This window comes from Musca autumnalis, unplaced genomic scaffold, assembly GCF_047663935.1.
Source record: "Musca autumnalis isolate F117 unplaced genomic scaffold, ASM4766393v1 scaffold_2, whole genome shotgun sequence".
NCBI lineage: Eukaryota > Metazoa > Arthropoda > Insecta > Diptera > Muscidae > Musca > Musca autumnalis.
Window position 1 is genome coordinate 31,125,699 of NW_027411755.1, and position 16,693 is coordinate 31,142,391.

At 33.1% G+C, this 16,693-nt stretch overlaps 3 protein-coding genes across 3 annotated transcripts; all 3 read left to right on the plus strand.

Annotated features, from left to right (window-relative positions):
* The first annotated feature begins 487 nt into the window (after positions 1-487).
* LOC141392200 (uncharacterized) lies at positions 488-13,044 on the plus strand. The gene is made up of 4 exons (XM_073965154.1): positions 488-776; positions 2,086-2,433; positions 3,652-4,681; positions 11,901-13,044. The coding sequence occupies exons 1-4, from the start codon at positions 602-604 to the stop codon at positions 12,922-12,924; spliced, it is 2,577 nt and encodes an 858-aa protein (XP_073821255.1). The 5' UTR covers positions 488-601; the 3' UTR covers positions 12,925-13,044.
* LOC141393870 (protein ref(2)P-like) lies at positions 4,708-5,309 on the plus strand. The gene is made up of 2 exons (XM_073967467.1): positions 4,708-4,868; positions 4,929-5,309. The coding sequence occupies exons 1-2, from the start codon at positions 4,802-4,804 to the stop codon at positions 5,075-5,077; spliced, it is 216 nt and encodes a 71-aa protein (XP_073823568.1). The 5' UTR covers positions 4,708-4,801; the 3' UTR covers positions 5,078-5,309.
* On the plus strand, positions 7,130-11,784 carry LOC141393869 (uncharacterized). The gene is made up of 3 exons (XM_073967466.1): positions 7,130-7,424; positions 9,158-9,505; positions 11,650-11,784. The coding sequence occupies exons 1-3, from the start codon at positions 7,259-7,261 to the stop codon at positions 11,733-11,735; spliced, it is 600 nt and encodes a 199-aa protein (XP_073823567.1). The 5' UTR covers positions 7,130-7,258; the 3' UTR covers positions 11,736-11,784.
* Positions 13,045-16,693: the final 3,649 nt, after the last annotated feature.

The window sequence follows — 16,693 nt, forward strand, 5'->3', positions numbered from 1 at the left end:
CCTATTGCCTAAAAACTGAATTTACTTTCCCGTGTGTCTAAACACGGACTAATCTACACGGCATGGTACAATAAGACAGGTAGATGCCTCAGCCTAGCTGATCGAATCTAAAACGTCAAAAAACTAGGAATTCGCCGTGAAAAATCAAAACAAAAAATCATATGATTCGGTAAGAAAGAGATAGCATGTCTACACTTTATAGACAAACACAAGCGATAAAAAGAGACAACAAGAGACCATTTGGCGAAAATTTTGACAGTTTACATTACAAAAAAAGTTGCTTTGTTGTAGCAATTCGCCTATGCATCTACCTTTCTTATTGTACCATGCTACACGGTTTTTCCCATCATTTAAAAAAAAATGAATTTTGTTGCACGGTGTTATCGGCTTGCGCCGTTTTTTCAGGATTTGACGGCGGCAATTTGAGCCGACAAAATCAACTGCGGTATCTGCGTAGAAAATAGCGGCTCACCGCCTATTTCCAACCGACACTGATATCGAGCGTTTTACGCACCGTAGAAACGGTAAAATTTCTTTTTCATAAGAAATCAAAAAATATTTGTTCACAAAGAAGAAATTAAAGGAAATAACTATACGAAATATGACTTTCAAAGGTTTTAAAATTAACTTCGACTTGTCGAATGGAACAACATTTTACGGAGATACATTATGTTCTTCTAAAATGGATTTTGATTTTGTATCATTTAAACGTTCTGTTCTTTCCAAACTGCCCGATGAGCTAAAGAATAAAGGCGAACTACCTTATTATTGGGTTGGTAAGTATGAAGTTCAATAGTACACAAAATCAGTAAGGAAAGGATCATTTCGTGCATAATCAGATCAAAGGCTTACTGTGTTTTGTATTGCTTTGCTGATAGGCAATGAAGATGCGGTAATGCATATTTTCTTGGGGGACGTAGTCGTTATGAGAACAAAACTTGGTTTTACAGAACCGATTTAATAAATTGGCATAAGACGAGTGCACAACACCCGATTTTTCGCGTTTTTACCTTTGCTTAATGGCCTATATCTCGGGAAGTATGGACTTCCCAGAGGTGGTATATATATTTTTGTGTTCAGGACGACAAGACCTAGCTGTGGTAAAAATTCAAAAAATCGGGTGTGCGCTCGTCTTCCCGTCTTGTTCCATCCCTTTGCTTAAAGGCTTTAAAAAAATAGAATTAAATGTTCCCTTGCGTTAAATTTGCGTCTGTCCATAGAAGAAAGTTTTTAATCTTGCTCTTTATATATGATATTGTATTCCGTAAACTTCGCAATGGCATCCATATTATCATTATTCGTTCAAAAATTACGAAGTTATAAACAAGGGAATTTCAGGATCTTCTCGGCCGAAATCTGAACTTGCTCATATTTGGTACATCATAAAAAATATATAATTTTTTCAATTGTGCAACAAATATCTTGATATTGTTGCGCTACTTGGTTTTATTTTACCCGATACAGGCAAATTTGATTTCGTATGAAAGCTTATAACAATTGCTCTGTTCCAGAACCTGCAAGAAGCTACTAAATTTTACTACGATAACATTTTTTCCTTTATGTTATCGGAAAAAATTGTTAAAATTAGTAGATTCTTTCAGTACTGGAACAAACCAAATGTATATTCTGTATTTAAATAAGAATTAATTGTTATATAGGTATTAATGTATTTAAGTAAATTAAATTGAATTTATTATTTTATAATTCAGGCTTTTTGTCTTGAGTTACGTTTATTGGCCATTGAGGCTTTGTATCATGTATGAATTTTGAAATAAATAAATAAATATTCAAAAGTTGGTTACTTGAAGGACTGATACCAGATATCGGCCTTTAAAGTTTCGCATGTTCAACATCGGAAATCTGCACTAATTCGGTTTTTGTAGCCAGACTTTCGGGTCAAATAACCGGGTCACGAAATGTATTCCATAATCAGCGCAAGATAAATGTATTCCCGTAATCAGCACAATATCTACCGCTGCAAAAATTAAAAAAAAAAAATACGTATACCTCAAATAAATCCTCAAAAAAGTTAACGCTGTTAAGACCAAATATGCCTTATCCTAACTGTATTTTATTCTTTTTTAGATACTAATGGTGATAAAATCGATATTGTCGATCCGTATGATTACTACGCCCTTCTTGAAATGACATGCTCTGAATTTTCCCAAGTATATGTTGGTCTAAAGAAGTCTTCAATCGCTCAAATGGACCTTCCAACTCAACCGACACCAAATAAATTTTACAAAAATCAGTCGTACAGCAGTCGTGACACCGAACATCCAAAATTTATTAAGATTACGCACAACTTGTTGAATGGAACAACATTCACTAGATATTTTGACACTAGATATTTTGTAAAACACAACATAGAGGGTTACCTATTCCAAGATCTCAAGAAGCTGCACAGTCTTAAACTACGTTATTATTGGATTGGTAAGTTAAAAATAAGAAGTAAATAAAAAACATTTTTCAAATATACATACTTGCAAATATTATTTTAAATAATAATACCACACAAATTAGATATAGACGAGCGTATTGTGAAACTGCAAAAGTCTTGATATCCTTAAAGAAACTCTGACTCAGTACCATTATTAGATGTTTTCTTTTAGTATTCGATGGGTTTGAGAACGCAAAATAAACCAATTGGGAGGCATTACAATTTACACATTAAAAGTTACTGACAAGAAGGTATTCCTTGAAATTTAAAGATAACTTTTAACTTTAAGTTAACCCAGGACGCTAAAAATCTGTTCGAAAAATCCAAACTATAACAAAAGAGGACTTAGATTTCAAACTTTGATTGATATTATATAACAAAATACTTGGAACTTGTCTGGGTTTCTCTAAAGTGCCCTTTAAGAATAATACCGATATTATAATAAGTTAATGAAATATTTCGCGTATAGCTTGCCACCCCGCAGAGACTCAATAAAGGTAATGACTTTGAAATTGAATATTAAAAATATCAATTCATTTGAATTTCCATATTCCATGTAGAAAAATAAAAGAACTCGTATATCGTCACCAGAAATGCCCGAAGCCATAACCAACATAAAAATCAAAATTTGTTTTCTTGATGGAATCTCATATACATAGCTTAAGTACATGCTCTGGCACAATTTCAAACTACTACGTTAAAAAAATAATGATCCTATTCAGGGAATGTCATTTTGGAAAATGGGGTAACTTTGCAGATGTAGTTAGATAATGAAGGATCCCCGAACCACGCCCTCATAAGATTTATATTCTATAAAACATTTCATTTTTTAACGTATTTTCCTTCTCCTGTAAACTTTTGGTGTTGTGGGTTCAGGTGACGTTATAAAGAATTTTCATATAATGAATGGGATTTGATTTGTAATTTTAAATTAGCTGGCTTGATAACACTACCCCTGTATATTTGCCTTGATATAAAGGGAGCTGACATTAAACCAAAAATAGGCATATTTTTATGCCTATTCCTCAAAAAGTTTGTTTTTTAAGATAAGATATTGAGGCTGATATGATACATTCTCATTGATCAAGAAAAACTCACAGTCTTTAAACCTGCAATTTTCGCTTACGTTGAAATTTTCTTTTTACGCATTTTAAGCAATTTATTCTTTCTAAAAAAACAATTATTTCCAACACGATATTTTTCTTCTTTAGATAGCCACGGTGATGAAGTTGATATTTTCCAAACTACCGATTATAACGCATGTTGGTACGCGACATCAATACCTCACATATACATTGTCCCTGTTATTCCATCAAAAATTGAAAAAGACAATCCTTCCACCACAACAACTAATAATACTACATCCAAAACAGCTTTTCCTACTGCTTTTGAAGGTCAACTATCAAAAGCTAATGTTTCTCATGATGCCAATAACATCTCTACAAATGTAAAATGCGACTCATGTGTTATGGAACCTATTGTTGGGTTTCGTTACAAGTGTGCTCAATGTCCCAACTATGATCACCTAATGATGCTCAAACCCAATGTAGATGGTGAAAAGGCCAAAGAAAGTGATCGTTATGCAGAATGTCGTCATGTTCATCAAAGTTTCTTAGCTCATTTATATGAAATGATGGATAATTTAATTAAGGACTTTGGGAAAGTGGAAACCGCGGCAGATACTACTAAAATTTCAACAGCATATATTCAAGACTCCAATTGCAAGATAACCTTGGAATCTACTACAAATACGGGGGAACAAAATGTCGATGAAATTTCTCTGAAGGAAGGAATAATTGAAGACAAAGTTATACATGATACTTTGGCAACCAAGGAATCCGATTCTATGACACCAATTGGTTGCGAACAAAAGGAAAAGGCGATAACAGTCGCTGTAGATGGCACATCAAACAATAGAACTGATAGTGTCACTACCCATACTAAAATTCCAGAAAAAACTGTTGATCATGATTTAATTTTGCAAACATTAGATGAAGCCGCTAATGTTGTTCCATTACAAAGAGCCCAAGAGAAATCATCTGAAATTGCAAACAAAGTTATACATGAAACTCTTTCGGGTGAAGTTGTTGAGGGTGGGGTCGAGGTGGTTACACGTCGTGAACAGGGAAATACTTCTCATCAGCGAAATGAAATATTAAAATCCCTGAATGTTTCAAATACTAGAACACATTCCTCTAAATTAACTGAAAATAATGGAGAGCCAAAGAAAAAGATAACTAGAATGAATTGAACAATAGTGTTTGGAAACCATTTCAAAAATTAAATAATTCATCCCAGCAACATCCACTACAGCCTCTGCTAATGCCACAACAACAACACCAACAACTTTAAATAATTTGAATGTTTTCAATTTCACTGCCAGCAAAACATGGAAAAGAAACCGCCACCATATCTGTTTATCATCCTGGTAAGTGTGAAGAGCATCATAACTTTTGAATACCCATAATATTTAAAATCTTTATTTTAGATGAACGCATTAATAATTCTTTGCATTCCATGATGTTAATGGGTTTCAACAATGACGATGACTGGCTAACTAAATTGTTGGAAAGTGTTAATGCCAATATTCCCGATGCTATTTCGATCATTTCGGCCACTCAACGTGATAATCGTTAATGTTTAATTCTTAGTTTAAAAAACCCAAATGAATTTTATATTTATTTTAAAGTTTATCATTATTTGAAATTCAATTTATTTCATATTAGTTTTACATCCAAGCCAAGGCAATTTGCCTTGATCCACGCCTTGAAGGCAGTCAGTATTACAGAAAATATCTTAATCTATACGATTCTAGTTAGTAAACTAGACTAAACCATAATCTTAAAATAAAATATTAGAAAGAAGAAAATATTAAAAAGACTTTAGCTGGTGTCGTGGAAACGGGTTTATTCGTGTACGTATTTCGACTCTCGAACAACGTACTTCTAACGCTCGTGTAAATATGGCATAAGTCCCGGTCCTCACTAACATGAATTTTATTGCGAAATTATGCGTTTCTAGATCGAGTTCACCAATAATGGCATGATGCTGTTTGGTTTTTATTATTTTGCTATGAAACGAACTTGGTGATTAGTGCTTGGTTTACATTCGGCGTCGTTTCGTGATTTCGAAGGCGTTTCGTGATTTCGCGCGGAATCAAACAAAATTTATCATGATTTCGCATACAAAAATGAAATCATCTCATTTCGTGATTTCAGCGAAATCAACATCGAAATCACAGTACACATGATATACAACCCTGTATTTGCATAAAAAAGTACCAAAAGTTGCAACACTTTTCACGTATCACAATAAATAAGGTAGATGGTCAATTGCTGCAACAAAAAATGTTAGTATCAAAATTTGTAAACAATGTGAAAAAATATTAAATTACTTTGTTACAATGCTATTTTTCATTGTGCTCCCGTACTTTTTTAATGGTAATGTTAGAAAAAGGAGCGAATTGTCAAAAATTGCTTCCCCATACAAATTTCTTAAAAATTACGGAAACGGAAAAATGACGGAAATTGCAAAAACTCCAGCATAAATGTCAAAATCAACGTATCAGGTATCATATTAGATACCAATGAACATGCTTGGTGCTAGTTTCTACTAGGTCAAAAGTGTATGGCAGAAAACAGGAGAAGAGGGTGTTATTCGGCGCGATTTTTGTTTGAAGAGAAGTGCAAGTATTACTAGATTTCGGATTACGGGAACGCATTTTTAGCACTAAACGGGAAAACTACTGCAAGTACTAATATTTTATCTACCAAAATTTATTATTATGTCTCAACGATAAAATAATTTATTATTTTTTCATTTGTTAGTACTATACATAATTAATACGATATATAGATAATTTTACGATAATGTTCGAAATAAAGTTGTAAAGTTCTATATTGTCGTATATTTTTGATGATTAATTCAATTTACAATAACTTGTTTTGAAAATTCATGTTCGATCAGCTGCGCATATGCATCTACCTTGATCAGTGTGATATGTTTGAAATCAACAAAAAATAAGTGTTGGAACCTATGCTTGGTTTACATTTACGAAATCCACTCGATTCCGACTGTCAAATCCATAGGATAAACGTCAAATGAAATCCAATGGATTTCAGATGAGATTTCATTTGACGTTTGAGCTATGGAATTGACAGTTGAAATCGAGTGGATTACATTTACGAAATCCACTCGATTTCAACTTAGCATTATTGCCAGGATTTCGTGAAATCCAGTTGATTTTGGAGCGCAAGTGTAAACTTGGCATAGGTTTCAATTGTATCAATCTTGTAGTTTAAACCTGGGACTTAATTCTTGCTCTGTTCCAGAACTTGCAAGAAGCTACTATTTTTTACTACGATAGCATTTTTTCCTTTATGTTATCGAAAAAAATAGTAAAAATTAGTAGATTCTTGCAGTACTGGAACAGACTATCTGTTTCTATGAAAATGTGAAATGAAAACTTTTATAAATGAAAAAACTGTCAAATGAAAAAAATTATAAAGGAAATATTTTTCATTTCAAATTTTCATAGAACAAGAATCCAGCTCCTGGCTGACTTGCGAAAAATCAGTTGCTTTCAAATGTCTTGAGTATTGTATTTCATAACGCCTTTACACTTAACAATTGCAAGGCTATGTACTGCAAAACTTCAGAGATGCACATTTTTGACGCAGTAAAAAAGCAAACGTGCGCCACGAATTTTGAGACGACTCTGATAGAGAACGAACGGTAAATTAATTTTCATAAGAAATTAGAAATTAAAAAAAGTACCAAACGGTAAATTAATTTTGTTCACAAGAAAAAATACGGAAAATGACTTATAAATGTTATAAGATCACCTTCCGCTTATCGAATGGAAAAAGCTGTAATATATACGCGGGCGCTAAGCCATTTGAATTTGTAGAACTTAAAAGTGCTATCCTCTACCGACTGCCCGAGGAGATGAAGAATAATGGCGAACTACGATATTATTGGATTGGTAAGTATTACGTTCAATATAAAGGATCATCTCGGATGTGATCAAATGCAATGAAATGTTTTGCGGCTTCACTCTAGTTTAGTAAAAACTCTCCGATTTTTGTGAAATTTTTTCCAGAGGTAATATTTATTTATTTATTTATTTCAAAATTCATATATGATACAAAGCCTCAATGGCCAATTAAACGTATCTCAAGACAAAAAACCTGAGTTATAAAATAATAAATTCAATTTAATTTACTTAAATACATTAATATATAACAAATAATTATTATTTAAATGCAGATATATTTCTTCGGCTCCCCAGCCATAAAAACAGTTAAAGAAGAAAAAAAAACAATAAAAAAAGTCCAAAGAGTAGTAACTCAACATGTGCTGATTATTCAAAGAGTGACTTATTATACATGACTTTAAATGTATATGGATTGTTGTTCACGTAGCCTTTGCATGTATCTAAGGATATTGTTGCGCTGATCACGGAAATGTATAATTTTCTTGGGGGACGGACCCGGTTACCCGGTTATTGGACCCGAATGTCCGGGTACAAAACCCCGGGTTAGACTCGGCTCTAGCTCTACTGAACCTATTGCTACAAAATGGGTATCATTGGAAAGCTTATGGAAATACCTATATAACAAGTCATATGATGGGGATAGCTTCAGGTGGTCAGGTGATATAACCCAAAAACTGATTTTTGGACCCATTATGGGTTCACATTTAATGCAAGCCAGATTGTAGCTCTCACTTTAACCTTTCCAAAATGGTGCTACATGTTGTAATACCTTCCTTGGATCCAGAGATATGGCTCTTAGAATCTCGACAACCCCGTTTCTCTAAGTGGCTATTTATAGAAAAAAATTATAATTTAAAAGAACATTTTGTTCCCGTTCTCGAGATTTGCACCTGTCCATAGGAGAAAGTCTTAAATCCCCGGCAGAAGGCCGGCTATTAATAAAAAATTATAATTTAAAAGAAAATGTTGTTCCCGTTCCCGAGATTTGCGCCTGTCCATAGGAGAAAGTCTCAAACCCCCGGCCGAAGGCCGGCTATTTAAAGAAAAAATTATAACTTAAAAGAAAATTTTGTTCCCGTTCCCGAGATTTGCGCCTGTCCATAGGAGAAAGTCTTAAATCCCCGGCCGAAGGCCGGCTATTTAGAAAAAATTTATTTAAAGACAATTTTGTTCAATTTAGAACTTTAAATTTTTCCATAGACACCTATAATGTAAAAAAATGAGCCCTACAGAACCGAGTTCTCAAGATTCTAAGGGCCATATCTCTGGATCCAGAGAAGGTATTACAACATATAGCACCATTTTGGAAAGTTTAAAGTGCGAGCAATAAGCTGGCATAGATTTAGCGGGCACATATAATGGGCCCATTTTCGACTTTTTGAGGGTTTTATGGAAAAATCCGGGTCCAAAAATCAGCTTTTGGGTTATATCACCTGACCACCTGAAAATAACCCATTTTGTAGTAATCGGTTGAGTAGAGCCGGGTCTAAACCGGTTTTTGTACCCGGACTTTCGGGTCCAAGAACCGGGTAACCGGATCCGTCCCCCAAGAAAATTATACATTCCCATGATCAGCGCAACAATATCTACCTCGGGAAAAAATTTCAAAAAAATCGGGGAGTTTTTACTAAACTAGAGTTGTTCCTGTTTTGCTTTAAGTGTCTGCTTGAGTGAAGCCCAAATATTTTTCTTATCACACCTTTATTTCATCCTTTTTTCAGATGGTCATGGTGATGAAATCGACATTGTCGATTCATGTGATTTGTATGCCTTACATGAAATGATATCCACTAAATTTTCACAAGTATATGTTGGTCTAAAGAAGACTTCAAGCACTCAAATAGACTTTCCACCTCAACCGATACCAAACATCTCTCACACTCCAAATCCAAATAGTAACCAACGCAATGATATTCGTAATCCACCAGAATTTACTAAAATTACGTACAAATTGCTGAATGGATCAAAATTCACTAGATATTTTGACAATTGTTACAAACACAACATGGACACATACCTATTCCAGAGACTCACACAGCACAGCCATAAACTACGTTATTATTGGATTGGTGAGTCTGAAATGGGAAGGGATTAAGGGATTTTATATATTTTTTTGATTTAATTCCTGTGAATATATTGTTCTGTTTTACAAGGCTATAATTAATGGTCTTCATGTAATATATAAAGGATTCTGAGGCCGATTCTTTTTAGAGATGGCAATTTTTTAGTGTTGACGGATTCAAATAAAATATTTCTAAAAAATAATTTTTTCGAAGTGAAGTTAAAGATTTCACATTTGACTCATGATAATGTAACATTTCGCGTAGCACCGGTCTTAATCAAGCACAATCAAGCTTCTTAAGAAACATCGTAGACTCAATTATTAATCCTTTGTTCTTATAAGTATAACAGATTTTTTGGATTTTTTAAAAATATTTTTTTTCACGTTACTAAAAGAGGAATTTTTAAACATATTTTTTCAAGTTACTAAAAGAAGCGTGGAATTTTTAAAAATACTTTTTCAAACCTATGGGAGAGACGTGGAATTTTTAAAAATATTTTTTCAATCCTCTAAAATAGGCGCAGAATTTTAAAAATATAGAAACTCTCGATTTTTTTGAAACACAAAAATATATATATGGTAACATGGGGCGCCTTCGCCACGTTTTTTTCAAAATGTTCTCATATTGACATCATTAAAGTTTTTCCAAATATTATTTTTGGTAAGAATATTTGCATGTCTTGACTATAAGTTTTGATATATAAATGATTATAATTTTGTTTTTAAAATATTATTTTTGAGCATTTACAAAATGTCTAAAAAGTGGCGAAGCCTCCCCACCCACGGGGTAGCTTCGCCATCGACATAGGACATATATCAACGGACTCTAAAAATGGCATTTACCATACTTCCTCCCCAAATATCAACATTATGCATAAAAGGAACATGTTTTCTATTTAATAATCAAAAATGATTCTAAAATTTACAAAAAGAAAGATATTCTAGCCGTTAATTGAAGTAGGTACCTTGAATTTAGTCATAAAAATGAAAATTTTGCCAAATTAGATAGGTTTAGCACAATATTTGATTTCAACTTCACATTATAGCGTGGTATATCAATAGCATAAACAACTTAAGTTAAACCTAACATATTTCTCACATTAACCCACAACACCCCTATCATGGCGTAGCCGCCCCACCCCCTACATAGTTCATAATATGAATATATTGACATTTATAATTACTTTTATCATGCAAATTATTTGGATTTATATTCTTCAGTAGTTGTCTATTAACGGTATAAAATATAATTTTGATATAACAAAAGGTAAACAAGATATCACAAAATATACCTACCATAAATATTTTTCGCAATGCCCCAAAAACATGAAACCGCGTGCATCAGCAATCATATATTTGATAGAAATGCCAATTTTTGGGAGATGAAAGATCTTCGTTAAACTCACAATTTTTTCTTTAACGGCATTTCTGTAGCAGTTATAATTATCAAGAAAATCGGTGCTGGCGAAGGCGCCCCAGTGGCGAAGCCGCCCCATGTTACCATATATCATCTTGGGGAAGTCCATACTTCCAGAGATATAGGCCTTTAAAGTTCAAGCCTCTAAAATAGGCGTGGAATTTTTAAAAATATTTTTTCAAGTCTCTAAAAGAGGCGTGGAATTTTTAAAAATGATAATTTCAAGCAACTAAGAGATGCGAGGAATTTTAAAAAATATTTTTTCAAGTCTCTAAAAGAGGCGTGGAATTTTTAAAAATGATAATTTCAAGCAACTAAGAGAGGCGAGGAATTTTTAAAAATATTTTTTTAAGTCTCTAAAAGAGGCGTGGAATTTTTAAAAATGATAATTTCAAGCAACTAAGAGATGCGAGGAATTTTAAAAAATATTTTTTCAAGTCTCTAAAAGAGGCGTGGAATTTTTAAAAATGATAATTTCAAGCAACTAAGAGTGGCGAGGAATTTTTAAAAATATTTTTTCAAGTCTCTAAAAGAGGCGTGGAATTTTTAAAAATGATAATTTCAAGCAACTAAGTGAGGCGAGGAATTTTTAAAAATATTTTTTAAGCCTCTAAAAGAGGCGTGGCATTTTCGAAAATATTTTTTTTATTTTATTGAAAATATCTTTTCCTTTAGAAATGAGGCATGGATTTTTTAAAAAATATTTTTTAATACCTTTTTTCTTCTTTAGATAGAAGCGGTGATGAAGTTGAAATTGCCTACTCAAGCGATTACTATAATACATGTCAAGCGACAACATCAACACCTCATATATACGTAGTACCCATGAATCCACAAACCACCGAGAAAGACAATCCAGCCACGTCAACCAATAATACTACATCTAAATCAACTAAACCTGCATCTGTGGCAGCTCAAGTACCAACAACTAATTATTCTTATGATGCCAATAACGCTCATTTAAATGGAAAATGCGACTCGTGCTTTATGGAACCTATTGTTGGGTTTCGTTACAAATGCACTCAGTATGGCAACTATATATAATTGGTGAAAATTGCCAAGAAAGTGATCGGAATGAGGAATGCAATCATGTTCATCAAAGCTTCCTAACTCATTTATATGAAATGATGAATAATTTGGTAAAGGGATTTGGGATAGGGGAAACCGATGCAGGCACTACGCAAAATCCAACAGAAAATATTAATCAACGCTCCAAATGCAAGATTGCCTTGGAATCTACAAACATTGGGGGACCAAATGTCGATGCAATTTCTGTGAAGGCAGGAGCAAAAGTCACACATGAAACTTCGGCAGCAAAGGATTCTGATACTATGACATCAATTGATTGTGATCAAATGGGTATGGTAACACCAACTACTGGATATGGTACGTCAAATGACAAAACTGATAGTGCCAAAACTAAAATTGCAAAAACAAATTTGGATACGTTAATTTGGAAAACGTTAAGTGACATTGCAAATAAAGAAACTGCTGTTAATGCCATTAATACTACCGCTTTAATTGATAAGGAACTAAAACAAAAGTCTTCTAGTAATGCATCTAAAAAGTCAACATCCAGCGGCAATGCTGATCAAATCACAAATCCATCATTAAAAGACTTTATTCAAAGTCATGATCCGGAACTTGTAAGAAATGGCTTTGAAATATGGAAAAACTTCAATAATATGTTTGCAAAAATGTTCGATATCATGGATGAAGTTGAAGGTGCTGTCGTGGTTTCACATGCATCTAACACCAAGAATTCTACAACAACTTCCTCCGCACCTAAATCAGCTAAAAATAATGTAACGCCAAAGAAACTCCAAGAAGATAGTAAGACGGAATTTAACGATAGTATTTCGAAACAATTTTTAAATAATCCGTCCCAGAAGGATAGTCACGAAGCAACATCACCTGTCACTACATCGGATTCGGATTCTGATAGATCAAGAACACCGTCTCCTATGAGTAAATACTGTTACAACAACATTCCAAAATTTTATAGATGAAAGCAATAATAATACTGTGCATGCAATGATGTTAATGGGTTTCAACAGTGAGGATGTCTGAATAACTAAATGGTTGGAAAGTCTTGATGGCAATATTGACGATGCTATTACTATAATTTCGACAACTCAACGTAACGGTAGTTAATTCTCCCGCTATAAATTTTGATTATTTATTTTTTATATTTTATTTGGTGTAATCTTATATTTCTTGTAATCGTATCGTAACCTTATATTGATTCTTAATGATTTCATTATTAATTGCCTTGTTAAAGAGGTTTTGTTAAGAGTGTTTACTACACTTTTTAATTTAGGTTTATATTTATGTTTTTTTTATATGTAGTTTACTTGTTAATTGTCCTTCATACTTTATTTTTGCTCTGTTCCAGAACCTACAAGAAGCTACTACTTTTTACTACGATAACATTTTTTCCTTTATGTTATCGAAAAAATTTTAAAAATTAGTAGATTCTTGCAGTACTGGAACATACCATATATTAGAAAATGTATAAATAATGAAAATAAATGAAATGAATTTGTCAAATATTTAATTTTTTCTTCTTCCTTAAATCACATACATTTGTAATTCCAAAAAGGAAAAAAGTACCAAGTCATGTAACTTTCACGTAAAGCAACATTATCTACGAACAGAATGAGACATTGATCATAGAATTCGATGAACATCTTTGGTTTTTATGTCTGTTCCAGAACCTGCAAGAATCTACTAATTTTTACTACGATAACAATTATTGCTTTTGCTCTGTTCCAGAACCTGTAAGAAGCTACTATTTTTTACTGCAACAAATTAGTAGATTCTTGAAGTTCTGGAACACACGATTTTTTTACAATCAAGTTAAGGTTTTTACCCCCTGTTTTTTGTAACTATTTTTTGTTCGTTCGTCTATATTCGTAATAATTTAGACATCCATAGCTCAGCCCCCAGATTACATACGGACCTAATTTTTCTTAGACGCGTTCCACATATAGTTAAGAAATCCTCTTTTAAAAATCAGAGCTCTACATTTGCGCTGAGGCGAGTAAATCGATCTACAAAATTTTACAGTTCGTGTAAGAAGAATTAAAACTTTTACAAAAACAGGGGGTTAATTTTGAATCGAAGGTATTTCTTCGTATGGATTGTTGATATTTAAGAAAATATTTTTGACGTGGATTTTTTGAAAATAAAAAAATAGACGCGGATTTTTTAAAAATATTTTAACAGACGTGGTTTTTTACATCCCTACTCTGAACAGGAACTGTTTCAAATGAGAGCGAAATTTCCCATTCCCACGCTTTCCATATTCTCAACGTCGTGGGAACAGAAAAAAATGGGAGAAAAAAAATTCGAAATTAGTTACACCAAATTATTATAGCATTCTTTTGGGGGCTGTAATTTTGTCTTACCATACAAAATGCATATTTGCAGGGGTTTTGAATTAGGTAAGTAAAGGCTCAACTTTCCTAATTAAACAACCTATGGATTTTTTAAGTGAATAGAGTCAAACGTTGTGTGGTGTTGTACTAATAAGCACATTTTCTTCAAAATGTGCAAACTAGTGTAAGCATTTTTTAATTATTGGGCAAACTTATGGTCTGTTCCAGTACTGCAAGAATCTACTAATTTTTACTATTTTTTCCGATAACATAAAGGAAAAAATGTTATCGTAGTAAAAAATAGTAGCTTCTTGCAGGTTCTGGAACAGAGCAATAATTTTTTTTATAAAATACTAGGAACTTTTTAAAGTTTGTAACTCTTGTGCCAGATAGTGAAAATAACACATGAAAATATTTTAGCTTTTAGGATAGGCTGAAAACATTTTCATGACAATTTTCATAGTCTGGCGCACAAGACTAACGGATTTAAAAATTGTATGTTGATGTCCATTCAGAATAAGTTGAGTTAGGGGTTTAAAGAGTAGATTGCTACTTTTACTTATTTCTAATGATCGCTAGACCTCGTACATATCTAAACAAATCAAAAAGATAAATTCGGATATTTTTTTCGATTATTACATATTTTTGCGTATTATTAGATATCGTCACCATAAATGTCCGAAGCCGTATATCAAAAAAATCAAAATTCGTTTTTTACTGAATCTTATACATTAACCCTTTCGGTGCTTCATTTTGTTTCTGATTTGAAAAATATATTTATTTATTTTTTATTTATTTAATTATACTTGGTAATTTCAAAGTCCGAAGACCACATATAAGAAATTACAATATTTTTCCAATTTTATATATACTTAAGCCCACTATATGAATAATCAAAACTTTTTTAACATTTTGTTTGGAAAAGTGGTTTTTGGACATATTTAAAGGAAAGCAAAAACACAAAACTAAAATATTCAAGTTTTTAATTCAATTTTATCTTATAGAAGACCAGGAGTCCTTATAGAAGAGGAAGAGGTCTTCTTATAGAAGAGCAGGTCGTCTTCTCATAGAAGAGCAGAAGGTCCTCTCATAGAGGGGCAGCATGTCATCTCATAGAAGGGCACGATGTCATCTTATAGAATGGCTAGATGTCTTCTCATAGAAGAGCAGGACGTCTTCTCATAGAAGGGCAAGATGTCTTCTCCTTGAAGAGCAAAAGGGCCTCTCATAGAAGGACATGATGTCTTCTCATAGAAGAGCAGAAGGTCGTCACATAGAAGAACAGGACGTCTTCTCATAGAAGAGTAGGAAGTCGTCTCATAGAAGAGCAGGACGTCTTCTCATAGAAGAGCAGGGGGCCTTCTTATAGAAAAGCATAAGGTCTTCTCATTGAAGACCAGGTGGTCTACTTTTAGAAGACGTGAAGGTTTTTTGGGGGTCTTCACATAAAAGGTATTCTTATAGAATATCTGGAGATCTTCTTTTAGAATATTCAAAGCTTCTTATAGAAGACCTAGGGTCTTCTTATGGAAGACCTAAATGTCTTCTTATTGCAGATCTGAAGGACTTCTTATAGAACACGTGAATGTCTTCCTAGAGAAGGTCTGGAGGTCATCTTGTAGAAGAGGGTGGGGCCATCTTATAGAAAATCTGGTGGACTTATTTTAGAAAATCTGCAGGAATTATTATAGATGATCTGGAGGTTTTCTTATGGTAGATCTAGAGGTCTTTTTATAATAAATCTTTAGGTCTTCGTATAGAAGACCTGGAGGTCTACTTATACAAGATCTGGAGGTCTTCTTATAGAAGATCTAGGGGTTTTACTATAGAAGATCTGGGAGTCCGTTTTGAAAAATCTGTCATATGGCATAGTATGAAATATAAAAAATCTGGCAGCTCTATTGAACTATATTTCGGATCTTTTTTTTAAGTTTTAATAATTTAGCCAATGATTATCTACTAAATTAATTACAACAAGTAAAAAAGCATTAAGTTCGGCCAGGCCGAACTTTTCATACCCTCCACCATAAAATATTCATTCCTGTCCCCAACTTTAAGTGAGTACGTTAAAATGTCAGAAAATGTACATAAAATGCTTCATTCGGGAGGCCCTTTTTTATGGTGCCTATATCTAACTGTTGACAATTTTTGGTGGGCTAGAAATTGGGAGGTACTGTTATATAGGGGTTATAATAAAACATGTGCCTATGTTGACAGTTTTTGATGGGAGCTTTTAATGTCAAATAACTCCTAATTCGGTTAAAAAATTTAGGTAGAATCCTCAAAATATCGAAAATCGGTACATAACGCGGGAACTTCAAATGTCATTAACAGCTAGTTCGGAGGTATCTGGGCTATACGAAAATGTGAACTTAAATGAACAATTTTTGTTGCAGAA